Genomic DNA, 16,002 nt, shown 5'->3' with positions numbered 1-16,002 from the left:
AAAAAAAAGACTGTCATTTCTCTAATGCATATAGAGATTTTCCTTGACTTACACTGGGGTTATTGCCCAAGATAAACTCATAGTAAGTTGAAAATATTCTAAGTCAGAACTGCATTTAATACATCTAACCACTGAACATTATAGCTTAGCTTAGCCTACCTTAAATGTGCTCAGAACACTCACATTAGCCTACAGTTGGGCAAAAATCATCTAACACAAAGTCTATTTTATAATAAAGTGTGATGAATATCTCATGTAATTGAATACTGTACTGAAAATGAAAATGGAAGGGTTGTATGGGCACAGAATCATGATCGCGTGGCTGACTGGGAGCTGTGGCTTGCTGCCCAGCATCACGAGAGAGTATGGTACCCTGGAAAAGATCAAAAGTTCAAGTATGGCTCCTACTGAAGGCGGATCACTTTCACATCATCATAAAGCTCAATCACCTTAAGTTGGGACTGTAGTTGGTGTTTCAGCAGTGCTCCAGAGCTTTATACCTAAATTTAATTTTCCAGGAAAATTAGTAAAGTCATAATTGGGAGGGGTGATAAGTAAACAAACTTCATAGAGCTCCTTGCCCCTTCTGTAAAAAACAACTCAAGTCAGGAGTTGTTTATAGCCAAGTCATTTTAAACTACAAAGGAAAACAGTGATTAGGCACTCCTGTCTAACATAAACCCATCCTTGCACCTAAGCAACCTATTTCTTCTAAAACACAAGGTGTGGACTCTGCCCTGCACTATGCCTATCATTATTAATTTGAAATAAAACAAACGAGTTACCTTAAATTTAAAAGTTCATTACGGAACTGACTAGATTTTTAAATACTGATGCCACCCTCCCAATCTCAGGAGTGGAGAATGACATCCTTTCTAATGTTATCAGGGAAACAAGGCATGGCAGAAAAAAACACATGCTTGGATTAGGACAAATTAAGTTTGACTCTGAGTTTAGTTACTCCTTAGCTGTTTAATGTTGGCCAAATTCACATAACATCTTTTTCTAGGGAGGAGGTAACTAGATTTATTTATTTTTAATTGGAGGTACTGTGAATTGAACCCAGGACCTCCTGCATGTTAGGCATGCACTCTACCACCGAGCTATACCCTCCCCCCTCACATAACATCTTTAAGTCTCAACTTCTGCTTCAGTAAAATATGTATAAAACACTACTTGTCTCAAAAGATAGTGTGGAGGATGAAAGGATAGAGGTACTGTGAAGCGCCCAATACCTAAGTAGTGCCAATATTTACATTCCCTTGAAACAACACTTCCTGAAAGCCTCCCTTTTAAATGCCAAACACTTTGTTAGGTATTTTCATAATGTCTTACTTAACCCTTCAGACATCCTTTTAAGTATTTTCCCCATTTCTCTACTTTAAAGAGGTTAAATAACTAAACAAGTCACAGAAGTGGTGAGTGCTAATTCAAATCCCGGTCTTTCCGACTCCAAATACAAGGTAAGCTCTGTCTACTGTGTGCCTTACAAGGTTACTTTTGAAAACACATACTTCTGAGTGGTTTCAACTGGAAAGCAGTTAGAATTGGGCAGTTTTATAAACATAATAAATTTCAAAGTGAACACTGATTTTTAGATTTTAATCAAGCTTATCATCACAGTTAAGGTTTACCATCGAAAGGCCCACAGCCATTTCAATAGCTGTCCATATACTGAAACCATTATTTACAAAATCCAGGTCATCAAAGGAAAGCCACAGTATGGGCCACCCATACACACACACTGTAATACAATCCTCAGTTCTGACCAACAACCAAGGCTACTGCTGAAACCATTCCAATAGGCCTTGGTGGCACTTGATTCATTCAGGCATTGAGCACTTGCTATATAAATAGCACTACTTACAGTAAACCCTTGTAAAAGTCCAAGACAAGCCTACCATGTAATAAGTTTTAGATTTCCCTTGTACTCAGATTGAGACCCTAAGTAGTATACGATCTACAATTCTTATGTCACCTAAAAATAATTTCTCATTAGTATTGTATAAATTGTAGTTCCTCACAAACTAATCAATTGACCAAATTTGTGAACCATTAACAAAAACTTTTAGCGGAAAACTTAAGGTTTAATTCTTCAATACTCCACAAGACAGATATAGGAGTACTTTTTATAGCCCTCTATTAAATCATAAAGGTATCCCAAAAATCAAACTCCAATAGAGGTTACATGCTAAACTTACAAAGCAGGTCATTTATAATTGTGGTTTTAGGGCTCTTTTTGAAGAACATCTTTAAGCCTTTCTTTCCAAAACTGCAAATATGCCTATGCTATAAAACTATGCATGCTACTTAAGGTACTCCGTTAAACGCCATCTATAGCTCCCCTCAATTTACAGGAAATTCACCCAAAACTCCAGATAACAACTCCTTATTATGAAGTTAAGCATTTTAAACAGCACAGTCCCTTGAGGAATTTACATTTAGCAACTTACAAATTTTTATTTACTCACAATTTTACATTAAAATGGCACTTTCCCCATATTTTTAAATTCCTGCAATACTAAACAAACAAACAAACAAACACACCAGTGTTCTTTGTCCACTATTAGTAAGAGTGCTCACATGATGTGTGGCCCTGAACTAGGGTAGCAAAGAATAAAACTCCAAGATACTGTCAAGGCCAGGGACCTTGAGAAGTTTACAATTTAGCTGTACAGTTTGTTCTATTAAAAAAAAAAATCCTTCAACAATTTACTGACCATTCTGAATACCAATTAGGTGTGGTGTTTAAATCGAAAACTTTACATTAATAGGAAAAGGAATACTGTAGGAAAAAGAACCAGAAAAAAGATTCAGAGAAATTAAAAGGAAAAATATGACCAAAGGATTAGATTTTCTGCATTTACCAGACATACCCAGCTTTAAAACCTATAGCCAATTCCACAAGTCAAGTTGAGAACTAGGAATTGAAAGAAAAAAAACACTGAATTAGACACAATTACTAACAATAGAATCAATTATGCAAAAATTCTTCTACAAAGACTACGTAAAAAAAAGTTACTGTAAACTATTAAGGTAGCAAAAAATTAAGCAGAGGAGGAAGGAAAACAAATAGAGCTGGTGTGCTATACACTCTCATTGTCACACCCATGGCAGACATCACTAATTAATCATGCAATCCTTCCCCCCTGAGCCTCGTAATTTCTTTCAAAATAACCTTCCAGTAGAAACGAGGGTGGGCATTATAACTAAACCTATTTGTTGTCCTTGATAGCTTTTTCAAATACTGCTCAAGCCAACTAAGTGAAGCACCAAAAAGTTACGTATTTAATGTTCAATGAGTTTATAATAAACTTCATTTATTGAGCTGTTTCCCAAACAAAGTACACTTTAAAAGTTCAAATTTTTCTCTGTTAAAGAGAATAAAACATTATGGTCACTCTTACCTTAATTAGGAAAAATATATATATATTTTAAATGTACATGAGTTCAAGAAAACTATAATTATACGTTTCAGCAGCCCTTTGACCCAATTTGAATTTTAAAAAATCAGATAAAATTATTTTTTCTGAGTATCAGTAAAATCAAAACCAGACATGCCTATATCACTTAGGGACTAAAAAACAGAAAGTGAATAAAAGAAAAAAAAAGGGATAATACATATCTGTAAAATGAAGAGAAAGAAGTACAAACTTTGTCTTTTCAGTTTAAAAGACATGCAGGTCGCTATTAACAAAACTCTAAAGAGAATGTGACCATTTAAGATTTGTCACTTCCTTCCAAAAAGGATTTAAGGTAGAACACAGACTCCAGAAGTGAAATGATGAAAAGGGAAATAAAAACAGACCCCAGGAACTCTAGGATCACATTATGATGGATGATGTTTAGTTAGCATAAAGTAAACTAACAGGAAGGAGTGAAAACCTGGAATCAGTTAAGTTGTAAAAGAGCACAGTGGGATAAGTGAACAAGAATTATTTCCTAAATCCTGACGTCTCACAAAGAAAAATATATACTATTCCAAGAAGCAACCAGGAGGTTCCAGCTTCTTAGCATTAATAGTAGGATTCAAGTATTACATAAACATAGGCAAGGTTGACAGATCACAACACAATGTCAGGAATACAAACACCATAAAAAGGGGCATTTCCCACCAACTCCAACTTCAGTACTAATACTAAAGATTATAAATTGCTTTGAGAAAGTTATCTGTTAGTGTCCCATTAAGGGAAACTAAGTATATTTTAAAATGCTTTTTAGTAGTTCTTTCCGCAGAAGCTGTTCAATAGGCATGGACCTCAAATTATACACACGTAGGGCTCCCTATGTATAATCATTCAGACCTTTTCCCGATGTTTCCTGCAATTTTAAGGATTCCTTTGAAAAAGCTTTTGCACTGCTTTTACTCCTAAAGTACAAAGTACAATAAACATTCCTAACCAGGGCCTTTTTTCTCCCTAAAACAGGAGTTGAACATGAGCCCTCCTTAAAGACTTAAGGTATTCCTAAACTGCGTATAAAACCTTTCAGTCTATTTGCATCCAATTGTCAGGAGGGACTTTTTTCTTTGGACAGGTCACTAATCTGCAGAAAAATGATTTTAAAATTTGCCTAAGTTGCCAAATTACATAAGGAGTTAAAAAACTGACCAACTTTCCTCCATAAGACAAACCATTCTGAATAATTGAACATGATATCAAGAAAGTAAGGTTAATAATCTGGGCAATTATTGCTAGAAAGAGCTTTAAGAGGGGTAACGAGAAACCTCACTCAGTTTTTATTTATTTACAGGATATCTTTCTGCTAAGTGGCTTTAATCTTATCAGTACTTAGTAGTAAACAAAGCACTACACTGTATAGAATCTATGTGATAAGTGGGGTGCCGAAATCTAAAGACTAAAAGTTCCTTCAGAGGGCAGATTAATAAGGAAAGCCACGGTTTTCCTACCAAAGAGGAATGAAAGGGGAGACAGGTCAGGAACCCATCGTCTTACTTTTCTCTTGTCTAGAAAAACAAGTGCCCCAAAAGCGCGCAGCCTAGACCGAGGCTCCAGCCTTTGGCAGTTGAGTAACCAAAAGCGATGACTGGAGCCCAGAGTAGGTCCTTACCTCCTGGATGCGCTTCCTGGCCCGCTGAAGCACTTCTTCATAGCCCTTCTGCCGCAGCTCGCTAAGGCTTTCGTAATACTCCTCCGGGTCGTCGGTCTCGGTGAAGAGTACCTGGGAGAGGATCTTCCAGCCGCAGGTGTCCAGGCCGTGGCCCAGGTAGACCTGGAGCTGGTAACACAGAGTGTCAATCTCCTGCTCGGTCATCTCTGGTGCGCCCCCAAACAGCACTGTCCACATGCCCGAGGGCTCCTCTGGGAATACCGGCAGGCATGGCTCCAGCTGCGAGTTCACCGAGCACAGCTGCTGGTGCACCGCGCGCAGATCCTGGAAGGAAAAGAGCCCGGCCCAGCTGCACTCCTCGGCCGGGGACTCCAGCTCAGCGGCGGGCGGCGGTTGCTCCGCGTCCGAGAGCCCCAGCGACGCCGGGTCCGCCTCGTCCTCCCTCACCATTTCCAGCACCTCGATCTCCTCGGCGACCGTCCCGCAGGCGCTGACTACCCTTACCGACGACACCTGGGCCTCCTTGGGCGCTGCTGGGGCTGCCGCAGCGGCGGCACCCGTCACATCTCTGCCTCCCGATGCACTACGGACCGGGCTGGACTTGCCCCGCACTGGGCTCCGGAGAGGGCTCTCCGCCTCTTTTCCGGCCAAACTCCGCGGCAGGGGGTCCCCTCGAACGCTGCACGCGCTCCGTAGAGAGCCGCCCTCCGCCCAGGCCGGGCGCCTCTGGGGCCCAGGGCTCCTGCTCGGAGTAGCCGAGGCAGTGGCCTCGGGCCGACCCCTGCCCGCCGGGCTGCCCGGCCTGCGGGTCCCGTCGGACGTGGGTGCGCCAGCCTCGGCGCCCCCTCGCGCCCCCGCCTGCTCCCGGGTGCCGCTCCTCTGCCTCTGGGCCGTCCGGTTGTGGCAGGTTATGGCAAACTTGCCCTCAATCTCGTTCCAGGCGACGATAAAGACAAACTTGTGCTTCTCGCGCTCGTCGAATACATGCGGTCGCACGGCCACCCAATCCGACTCGAGCGTCTCCTCGAGCGCGAACGACATGGTGGCTCCGGCGCCAGGCCGCGCGGAAGGCGCCGCCGGCCCTGCCCGCCAGAAAACTCACCGGCTGGCTGCGCCGCGCCCCCCGCTCACCGTCGCCGGACGCCTTCAGCCATCTTTGCACGCCAGCCGGCTCTCCCCGCTCGCTCGCCCGCCTCTCCGCGCTCGGACCCGCTGCGCTCCTTTGTGGCGCGGCTCGCGGAAAGACAATACGCGTCCCAGGAGCAGGTAGTTCACATGGTCACGTGTGGCGGGATCTGTTTACAAGCCCCGCGCTGCGGCAGCGCCTGGTGCCCGCCCCAGCCGCCCCCTGAGCGAGGCCGCGGTGCTGCGTCTGTGGCGCTCCGGAGATGAGGTGCGGGTTCCGTGAGGTCGGGTAGGTGGTCGGGGCGGGCGTGTGCTTCTCCGCAGCTCGCCCGGGCTGATTTCCCCGCCCCTCCTCCTCCTCCTCCTCCTCCTCCTCCCCCTCCCGACCGCCTGGAGCCGGCCTGACGGAGGGATGCGACTCCTAAACTCTGCGCCTCAGTATCGCCACAACGTTGCCATTTGGCTGCTGACGTCGGCGGCTCCACGAGGGACGTAAACACGGGCACGTGCCGCACGCTGGTGACGCGACGGCGGCGGCGCGCACACCCCGCCCGCGCGCGTCGGCCCCGCCCCTCAGCGTCTCCCGCCCACGCCCGCTGGTTGCTGCGAGCCCGACTCTTCTTCCTTCCGCGAAGCCTCCTCCTCCTGCGAGCTGCAGCAGGCGATTCGCCGGCGGGAAGAGTGGCAGGTGTTCCCTGAGGCACAGGTGGCTTCCGAACCCAGGAGAGGAGGAATAGAAACGGAGGAACTGAGTTTTCAAGTCCATTTATTCAAAGGGACCCTCAAGCGTAAGTTTTCCTCCATTCACCCGGAGGGATAACGTTATGCGATCTATGTGCTATATTTTATTGAGACCCCCCCCCCCCGCAGGCTGTTGAATTCTCTCCTAACACCCTTGTGATACAATTTTAAGATATGAAATGAAGTGTCTGTTTTGGAGTATAACCCCAAAACAAAATAAAATTAAGTGAAAATTCAGTCACGTCCTAATAGTATGAATGCTTACATTTCTGTTCATCAGCGTTCTGTTGCATTATTGTGTACTGTGCTGTGAATCTAGTTTTGAGGTCACTGGCTTGAGCGCTTTTTTTTTTCCTTAGAGCCCTTTGAAATTGTATTCAATTATCAGAGTTCCCAGAACGCACATACAAAAAAAAAAAAAAACCATGTAAATCTGAAGAATTCTGCTATTCATACTCAGCTATGATGAAACACATTCTTAAAATTGCCTAGTGGATTTTATAATCCAATTTATATTATTGCATTCTCTTTCCTGCTAGTGTTCAATTCATATTGCAGGTATTCTGCATTCTCAGTAAAGTAACATGGGAATTGTTACTTTTATCTATGTTTCTGAAATATATGCGAAGCCGTTTGGCTTAACCTTGCGTTGTTACCACACTTAATTCAGTATTGTTCCGACATCTAAATAAACAGCCTAAAATTTTAACCCTGTAGCTCAGCCGACGTTTTAGATCTTACAGATCTGCTTTGACCACCCCCACCCCAAAAAAAGGAGAGGAGGGAAGGGGGCACTTTCGACTTTCAGCAGGGCAGAATGAGCAAAAAGGGAAACGGTTTTTAAACCTTCTTACAGTTCTTTATGTGAACTACAAATTTTCAAAGCTAGTAACTGAACTTGTGGAAATTCTCAAATGCAAATCAGAGATATAACTTGTGAAAGGCAGGAAGAAAGAAAACCTGTTACAAACCTGTATCACTAGTTAAGCAAACAATAGCACACTATAGAAAAATTTTCCTGATAAAAAAGTGATGAGATAATTACCAGCTCTATTCTTCTAATATGTTATAGGTAAGTATAAATCCTAGGAATGAATGTAAAAACAAAAACAAAAAAAGAAGAAAAAGAATGAATGCAAAAAGAATATGTTTATGGGATATATTTTAATTTACACGTATATTAAAATTGCAATATTTATCCACATACATAAAAGTATGTCTTATCACGAGGGTGCTAGAGAAAATTGGTTCGTGGCCACACAGGTGTTAAGTATGTTCCCCCAATACCCTGGCAATGGTGTTTTGTCAAAAGGATTGTTTCAATGTTTCTCATTTCCTCTGTCTTAGTAATTGTTATCCTAGAAATGTAAAGAAACAAACCAAAATTCCCATGGCAGGTTACTGTAGTACTTTACAATTCTTTCTTTAGGTCTGTATCTGATTGTCAAGTGAAATCTCTGACTGTATAAATTATTCCCTGGGAATAAGTAAAGCTACAGAAAGCGACATTGTGACCTTGTTCCATAACCCCAGGAGCATGGGTTGTGATTCTTCCACTGGGACTTGCGGTGAACACCACACCTTATCTTTTACTACTAACATCTCAAATACCACAGGGTGTGCCGGGATTTATGTTCTAAGCAGCAGGGCTGCTTCCTCTGCAGTGAAGACCTTCTGCAGCAGAGCCAGTCTCTATTCTGAGCCCTACTTAAAGCTGGAACCTTCCATATCCCCCGATATATGAGCTGCAGCAGTTTTCCAAGGTGTTGAATGTGTTGCCTCCAAAGCCCAAGGAGGCTTAACAGTCACTGTATTTCCTCATTGTAGTGGTGGCTGCATGTGCAGCAATCTGTCCTTCACTTTGAAGGGAATGTCCTGGCTTGCACCTGACCATGGGATGTGCTGAAACTTTACTAAGTTGGCAAGTACCTGAAATTTTGTAGTTTGTCTCCCCTCCTCTGAAGTGCATGTGTCTTCCCAAGGTCTCCAGCAGGCCAACACCCTCTTACTCCTCCTGCCAGATCATCAATGTAACAAATCAATATGATATTCTGCGATATGTCTAGGCAGTCCAGATGTCTTCAGGCTAAATTATGACAAAGAGAGGGAGAGCTAACATGGCCCTGGAGCAAAGTGTTTCTGATCTTCTTTCCTGCCTGGGATAGAAAAATACACATTCGCCAAATCAATGGCTGCATATTGTGAATCAGAGACCATGTTATCTGCTCTAGCAAAGAAACTAAATCTGGCTGGGCAGCTGTGATCAGGGCTATTTCTTGGTTGACCTAGCAAGAGGCTTTAGAATCCATCTGGTTTCTACAAGGACTAGACCATCAAATAAACAGAGATATTCTAGGGACCACCATGCCTACATTTTTAAGAGTGGCTCTCATCTCTGCTATCCCTCTCCAGGGTTATACTGTTTTTGTTTCACTATCTTGGTGCAAGATGGGAAGTTTCAGAGACTTCCACTTGACTTTCTACTATCATAGCTCTCATCAGCAGGACAAACATGTGGCTTACTCCAACTGCCACATGTCAATCCCAATTACATATTTGGGGATGAGAGAGATAAGTACTAGGTGAGTTCACAGACCTGATGGACCCAGATGTTGGTCCAGATTCCATTTATTACCTAGCCCCAGTATTCCTTTGCTGTAACACAGAGCTCATGATAAAGCTTCTTGTTGTTGGGTATAGGAATCAACTTAGACTCTGTCTCCAACAGTCCTTGAAAACATCTGGGAATTTCCCTTTCCCCAGGTAACAGTCACTCAAGTACATGGCCTAGATCCCTTTGGGGAAGCACTGGGGAAAGCATTATATATTGCAGAGTTCTTTGCACTGGGAGTCAGTCATCTCGTTAGTCAGTGGGTACCAGGTCTGAAAACTGAAAACTGGGCAAGAGTACTACTTTGAGTACTTCCCTCAACCTCTGCTCATCCACTCCTGCTCTATTTTGACTGTGTATATTAAGCAGTGTCTTTTGGCTGCTCAGCTTTTTGGCCCCTAGGGATGCTGTGTTCTATTAATGATCCCATACTGTGGACACTGTGACCCTCTGACTGCTGGTGGTGAAATGCCAGAAATGGCCTCTATTACTCCAGTTCCTTCTCATCCCTGTTGCTATCACCGAGCCAAATTCTGTGACCACTTCTTCTGCCTTTAACCCTGGTCTTCAGAGGAGAGCCACAGTGATCTCCATGGGGGTGCTGGGGCCCCTCTCACCAGCACATTTCTATGAACGACCTTGATGAATGGCATATCCTTTGGACCTTCCTGGGAAACATACTTTGTTCTGACCTCACATAGCATATCCATCCCAGCATTCCTACTTCCCTGAGTCTTTTATTTGTTTCTCCTTTTGTATACCATGGCAATTCAGACATTTCAGTTCAGGCTCTGTGAAGCTCATTGCTTTTTGCAGGTTTCCAGGAGTCACCCTCATAGCATGTTTTCAACATCCCCTAAGGGCCTAGCTTGGATGTTAAATTCTCTTGTCCTGAGAGAATGACCTTCAGGTCTGTAAGCAATGTTAGTTACCCACAGCTTTTTCATTATCAGTCTGTAGGATGACAACACAATCAGATAACAACCCTCCAATTTCATTATCCTTGTATTTATCATTCCCCTTACATTTCAAATGCCTAAATCACTGCACCAACCATGGCAGTCATCTCCACTGGTACATATTCCCAACTCACCACCAGTGGAAATTTTAGAAACAGGACTCTCAGCTTTTTCCAGGGGCTCTCTGTGTTCTGCCCATCACTCAGAATATAGTGCTTGTGACTAGCCAGGTTGTGAATGATTCAGCCCCCAAACCCCATCTTACTACTGCTTACTGCTTCTAACTTACTGCTTCTCAGACTAATTCTGGTACCAACCATGCCAGCTGGGCTCTCTGGGAAGCAGACAGTGAAAGGGAGTGAGGAGTGTACAAGGTTTATGGAGAGGGACATCTGTGAAGGAGGCAGGATAAGTGGGGATGGGGATGGGATCATCGTCAGCCTGTGATGCCAACCTGACAATCTCTGCCATCCCAGTGAGGAACTGGAGCAATGATTATTAAAGAAGGTGTGAGTTGGGTGGAAATGGCTATGCCCTGCTACCACTGCTTGCTCTGTCACTGGGTGGGGGCCAGCAATGAGAATGTGATCTTGGCTACCATCATCACAATCAGTCACGGGCCAGGAGCCACCTGGAGAAGTATGTGACCTTAGCTCAAAAGCTGAGGTGAATCCTGTAGGTGCTGTCAGCCAGAGGGCTGTCAGCTAAGCCCAGTCCTTGCAGCTGGATAACACGTACTTTCTTGAAGGGCGAATCTGAGTGGTGCATATCTATGTCTGCCATGACTACTTTGTTTAGTATTTTATTATGGCCAAGTATCCTTACTTTACAGCTTTAAAGTGGTGAGAATGAGGGCAAAAAGGAAGAAATGAGGTAAGGAAAGATGTGTAGCTTTGCAAAGTGTTGGTGACCATACTGGCTCTGCTTCCTACGACCCAGTAAGTAGGTCACACAGAGCATGTTCTTCATCAGCAGGAGGGTCTTCTCCAGAAGGGATGGGAGAGAAAACTGCTCTCCCATCTTAGGAAGTCATAGGAATGGAGAGAGAAGGAGGATTGTGTCTTCCTGGCTCCTTCCCATCTCTCATTTCCCAAAGTCAAGTTTCCCACTATGGGGGGCTCACACTTCCAGGTTGCATCATCCAGCCCTTCAGGAAGCCAGGGTCTCTGCCCTGCAATGTTTCAACCAAGCTTGGAAATGGAGGGTAACTCAGCACCAAAAAGATCAACAACCACCAACAGAAGCCTTGCAGGTCTGCAAAGGCAGCAGCGGTGGATGGTGTGGGATACAGGAAGTGCCTGCAGAAAGGTGGTTGAGGGGAACTGAGAAGGTGAACAAAGTTTACATCTAACAAACCTGCTTTTAATGTTTGACAGTACCTAAGAATAGCATGCTTCAATAAGGATTTCAACATTTCTTTAAAGCTTTAAAGATTAAGAAAAACTTTCTTAAGTATTATTACAAAAGCAACGCTTGTTCATTGAAGACAAATTTAAAATTACAGATATATTGAAACAAGACACTTTAAATGCTACCTAGAGATACTGCTGTTAAAACCTTCCTGTGTATCTGTATATACTTTCTTTCTGTACCTATTTATAAAACAAGATACCACTATCAATACTATTTTGTAAACTATCTTTTTCACTTAATATTGTGTCTTCAAGATGTTAATAAATATACAGCTTTACTATCTTTTTTTTTTTTTAAGAATTCCATTGTACAAGGACCTGTCAGCTCAGTTCTGAACAGATTTTTTTCTCCAGTTGTAACCTGAAGTCTTATATTTGTCCTCCTGTCCCTGTGGAATTATACCACTAAATGTATCAGAGTATACAGATACCCATATTCTTCAATTGTTTAGTATTTTCTACAATATCTAATATATCATATCCTTTAAGACATCTATCCATTTATCTGCAATTTCAAAAATTTGGACATAAAGTGAGCGTACACTTATGTTTAGTACTTAATGGTCCATGTACCCACCTAGTCCACACACAAGTCAGTGTTCCATACTTTTCCATCTTGATAATGCCCTACAGTTTTACTTAGCCTTACCACTATTGTTGAACTTTTGAGATTTTTCCAACTTTCCAGGATTATAAATAACATTTCTATAACCATCTTTGTGCAAACTACTTCTTTTCATTCTAGTCATTTCCTTGAGGTATAATCCTAAAGTGGAATTTGGCCAAAAGGTATGAATAGTTTTATGACTCTACGTTCATAATCCAGTATTATGTAAATTTACATTAGAGTCAACAATGTTGGGTTTATACATTTAATATATTTTTAAATTTTAATAGGTATATAATGATTGTTAAAAGTTACTTAATTAAAAATTCTCTCAGCTGCTTTTTAAATTTTTCTGTGTGTGTGTGTGAAAGTAATAGTCTCACCATGGAAAAAAAAATCAAGTAAGTGAAAATACCGTCTAAACCTCCACTCTTAAAAGATTCCATGTTCCAATTTGACTTTACACTCTTTCACATTATGCTATATGCATGCAATGGTTTTATTCTTGACACTCTAAAGGCCCAGGCCTGTGACCAGCAGGGTGCCATTTTTGCCACATTCTATTGGTCAGCGTATGTCACAGGCCAGCCTGATTCAAGGGGAGAGGAAATAAGACTCTCCTCTGAATGGAGAGGAATGGCATATGTGAACAGGGAGGGAGGTTTCAAGCTTGGGAAATATGCAGGGTATGTGGTAAACAAATCATATCAGTTGGAATCATTGAGTGACTGAACAAACAAATGAATAAATTGAATAAGAAACATAGGACAGAAGATATTTAAAAATATACAGACAGAGAGGGGAGGGGAAAGGTCAGGGGAAGGGGATAGCTCAGTGGTAGAGTGCATGCTTAGCATGCATGAAGTCCTGGGTTCAATCCCTAGTACCTCCACTTAAAATATAAATAAATAAATCTAGTTACCTCCCCACCTCTGGAAAGAAATTTTAAAAAAATGTACAGACACTACATAGACAACAAAATATTTAACCCTTTTATATAAAGGGAATGGATTTAATGATAGAGACTGACTGCTTTCAATTTCACACCAGCAGGGAGGCTGGGAGAAGCAGTAGATGTTTTACATCAAGACAGATGGTGTCAGGCCAGGCCAGAGTGCATGCAGTGAGGGAGGCTTCAGCTAGACCTGGAGGAAGTCTACACAGCCGGTGCCTTAGGCAGGCAGGGCAGAGGCCAGGTCCAGAGAAGTCTGTTCTGGGTGTGGAGAGCAGGAGTGAGAAGTTACAGAGGTTCTGCAGGTCAAGGCAGCAAGTCCATATCAGTAAAGTCAGACCTCCATCGCGCAGACTCAGGACGGGAAAATGAGAGACAAGATGGGCCCGGCCGACAGGAGCTCAGACACCAGGCGTCAGCATCAAGCCTGGCCCTTGACCCTGGGCACACTGCTCAGCCCGCCTGATCTGTAGCGCCTGGAGTCTAGGTCCACAGGGGCTGGCCTGGTGCTGGGTTGCTTTTCTTTCTCCTTACTGGATCAGCTGTTCTATCTGAATGTGCAGAAAGAAGCAGCTCTTAATATGAGCTGATATTGATCGTTTTTGCCAGAATTACCCCAAATGTAGTGTGGTGGGCAGCTTTCAAGACGGTCAACCCCACTTCCTGGAATTCACAGCCATGACTATTTTCTTCTGACATGATATGAGGATTGGTCTGTGTGACCCATAGAACAAGCAAAAATAATGGTATGCCACCTCCAAGATTAGGTTATTGAAGACTGAGGGTCCATCTTGGGCTATCTCTCTTTCTCTGGTCTCTCACTCTGCCAGAAGGATGTTGTCAGGGTGCGAGCAGCCCTGTGGAGAGGCCCACATGGTGGGGAACTGAAGTCTCTGGCTGACAACCATATGAGTGAACCTGGAAGTCAGATTCTTCCACCTAGTTGAAACTTGAAATGACTGGAGTCCCTGAGGCAGTAGCATCCAGCTAGGTCACTCCAGAGTTCCTGATCCTCAGACACTGTGTCAGATAATAAACTTGTGTAGTTTCGAGTTGCTAAATTTGGGCAATCTGTTATGCAGTAATACATACCATAAAATAGCAACCTAATGCATTCAGTTTGTGTTAAATTTCTCTGGAGAGCTTATTGGACATGCAATTTCTAGGTTACATCTGAAAGAAAAATGCCCTTTTTGGAGTAGGGGGCAGCCATCTATTTTTTTCAACAAGCTTCTGAGGTGATTCTTAGGTACTCTTAAATTTGAGAACAATTGCCTTATGCCTTTAATCCATCAGTGTTTCTTCTTCCAAATGAATTTGCATTTTAATCCTAATTTCTAAGACCTTATTAAGCAGTAAGCATTATCCAAGGCTTAAACACTAAACCCAGAGATTCTTGATGTTTTTGAGTTCCAGGCACTATTTCAAATATTATAACTTTTCGAGATATGTTTGATACAATTAGAAGACGAAATGAATGCTAAGCAAGCTAACAATGGTCATAACCAATCACCTGGACACAGTACAGCCTTGTCCATAAAAGTGTTCATACTAAATATGCTCTCCTCTGGTTACCCTACAGCCTTGAGGGCACAACTTATTACTCTCTATGTTCTCACTCATAAACTCAAGTGGCCAAGTTTTTCCACATTCCAGCAAGAGTATGTCAAGCTTTGTGATAGACATGTATTAGGTCTCACCCTTATTTTTGTACTCTCTTCTATGCCCTATCATACGTCCAGCTCAATGCCCACTGGTAAAAGATTCAAGCAATTGAGAACCATAGCCTAAACTCTAGATGATGCTCAGCAATGGAGATGGGTATTATTAGTTAGGTTCTGACATGAAAAAGACTGCATATTTTGGGTTGAGGGTATAGCTCAAGTGATAGAGCTTAGCATGCACGAGGTCCTGGGTTCAATTCCCAGTACCTCCTCTGAAAATAAATAAACCTAATTACCTCTCCCTCACCCCCTGCCAAAATAAAATAATTAAGTAATACAATAAAGTATTTAAAAAATAAAATAAAATAAAAACAACCCCCCTCAAAAAAAAGAAAGAAAAAGACTGCATATTTAAGTTGTGATAATTCAAGGAGTGTTTAATGAAAGGAGGGGGAACAAAAGTGTAAGATGGGTGTAGGGAAACAAAAGACATAGAGGTTAATAGCAGAGCCACCCTTCATGGCACGGGGAGTGATTGGTTCCTGGAACTGGAGGCTGTATGGAGAATACCACTCTACAGGAACAGAGATCTTTGGCGGAGGGAGACACCTACCCTCTAGTGACTCCCATGTAGAGGGTGCAGGAGAATAATACCCCAACAGTACTTTCCCCCTTTCCTCTTATCTTTTGCCATGCTCTCCATTGGTCAAACCCAACAGGTAGCCAAAGGGTAAGAGTTCAAGGAGGCAGTTCATAGAGGTTAATCTAGAGAAGGGGAGACAGTGGATCTAGGGGTAGAGGGAAGGGCGAGAAACAGAAGACATCTGGCACACTCATCCATCCATCTTTGCATAGAGCTAT

The 16,002-nt window shown here is 42.9% G+C and overlaps 1 protein-coding gene and 1 long non-coding RNA gene across 3 annotated transcripts in view; one reads left to right on the top strand and one right to left on the bottom strand.

Annotated features, from left to right (window-relative positions):
* Positions 1-6,517, bottom strand: part of JMY (junction mediating and regulatory protein, p53 cofactor) — a 61,906-nt gene extending 55,389 nt beyond the window's left edge. The window contains exon 1 of one of the 2 annotated variants that reach the window (XM_064481905.1): positions 5,071-6,517. In XM_064481905.1, the coding sequence (XP_064337975.1) occupies positions 5,071-6,111 (1,041 nt within the window). In that variant the 5' untranslated portion in view covers positions 6,112-6,517. The remainder of the gene's footprint in view (positions 1-5,070) is intronic. The other variant, XM_010975076.3, reaches the window with a different exon arrangement.
* A 16-nt stretch (positions 6,518-6,533) lies between these two features.
* LOC135319857 (uncharacterized) overlaps positions 6,534-16,002 on the top strand; it is a 49,314-nt gene continuing 39,845 nt past the window's right edge. The window contains exon 1 of the long non-coding RNA XR_010378803.1: positions 6,534-6,983. This is a non-coding gene — a long non-coding RNA (uncharacterized LOC135319857). The remainder of the gene's footprint in view (positions 6,984-16,002) is intronic.

The sequence above is a fragment of the Camelus dromedarius genome, chromosome 3 (genome assembly GCF_036321535.1).
Source record: "Camelus dromedarius isolate mCamDro1 chromosome 3, mCamDro1.pat, whole genome shotgun sequence".
Classification (NCBI taxonomy): domain Eukaryota; kingdom Metazoa; phylum Chordata; class Mammalia; order Artiodactyla; family Camelidae; genus Camelus; species Camelus dromedarius.
Note: the sequence above shows the minus strand (reverse complement) of the source record. Positions and strands in the feature narration are given on the sequence as shown.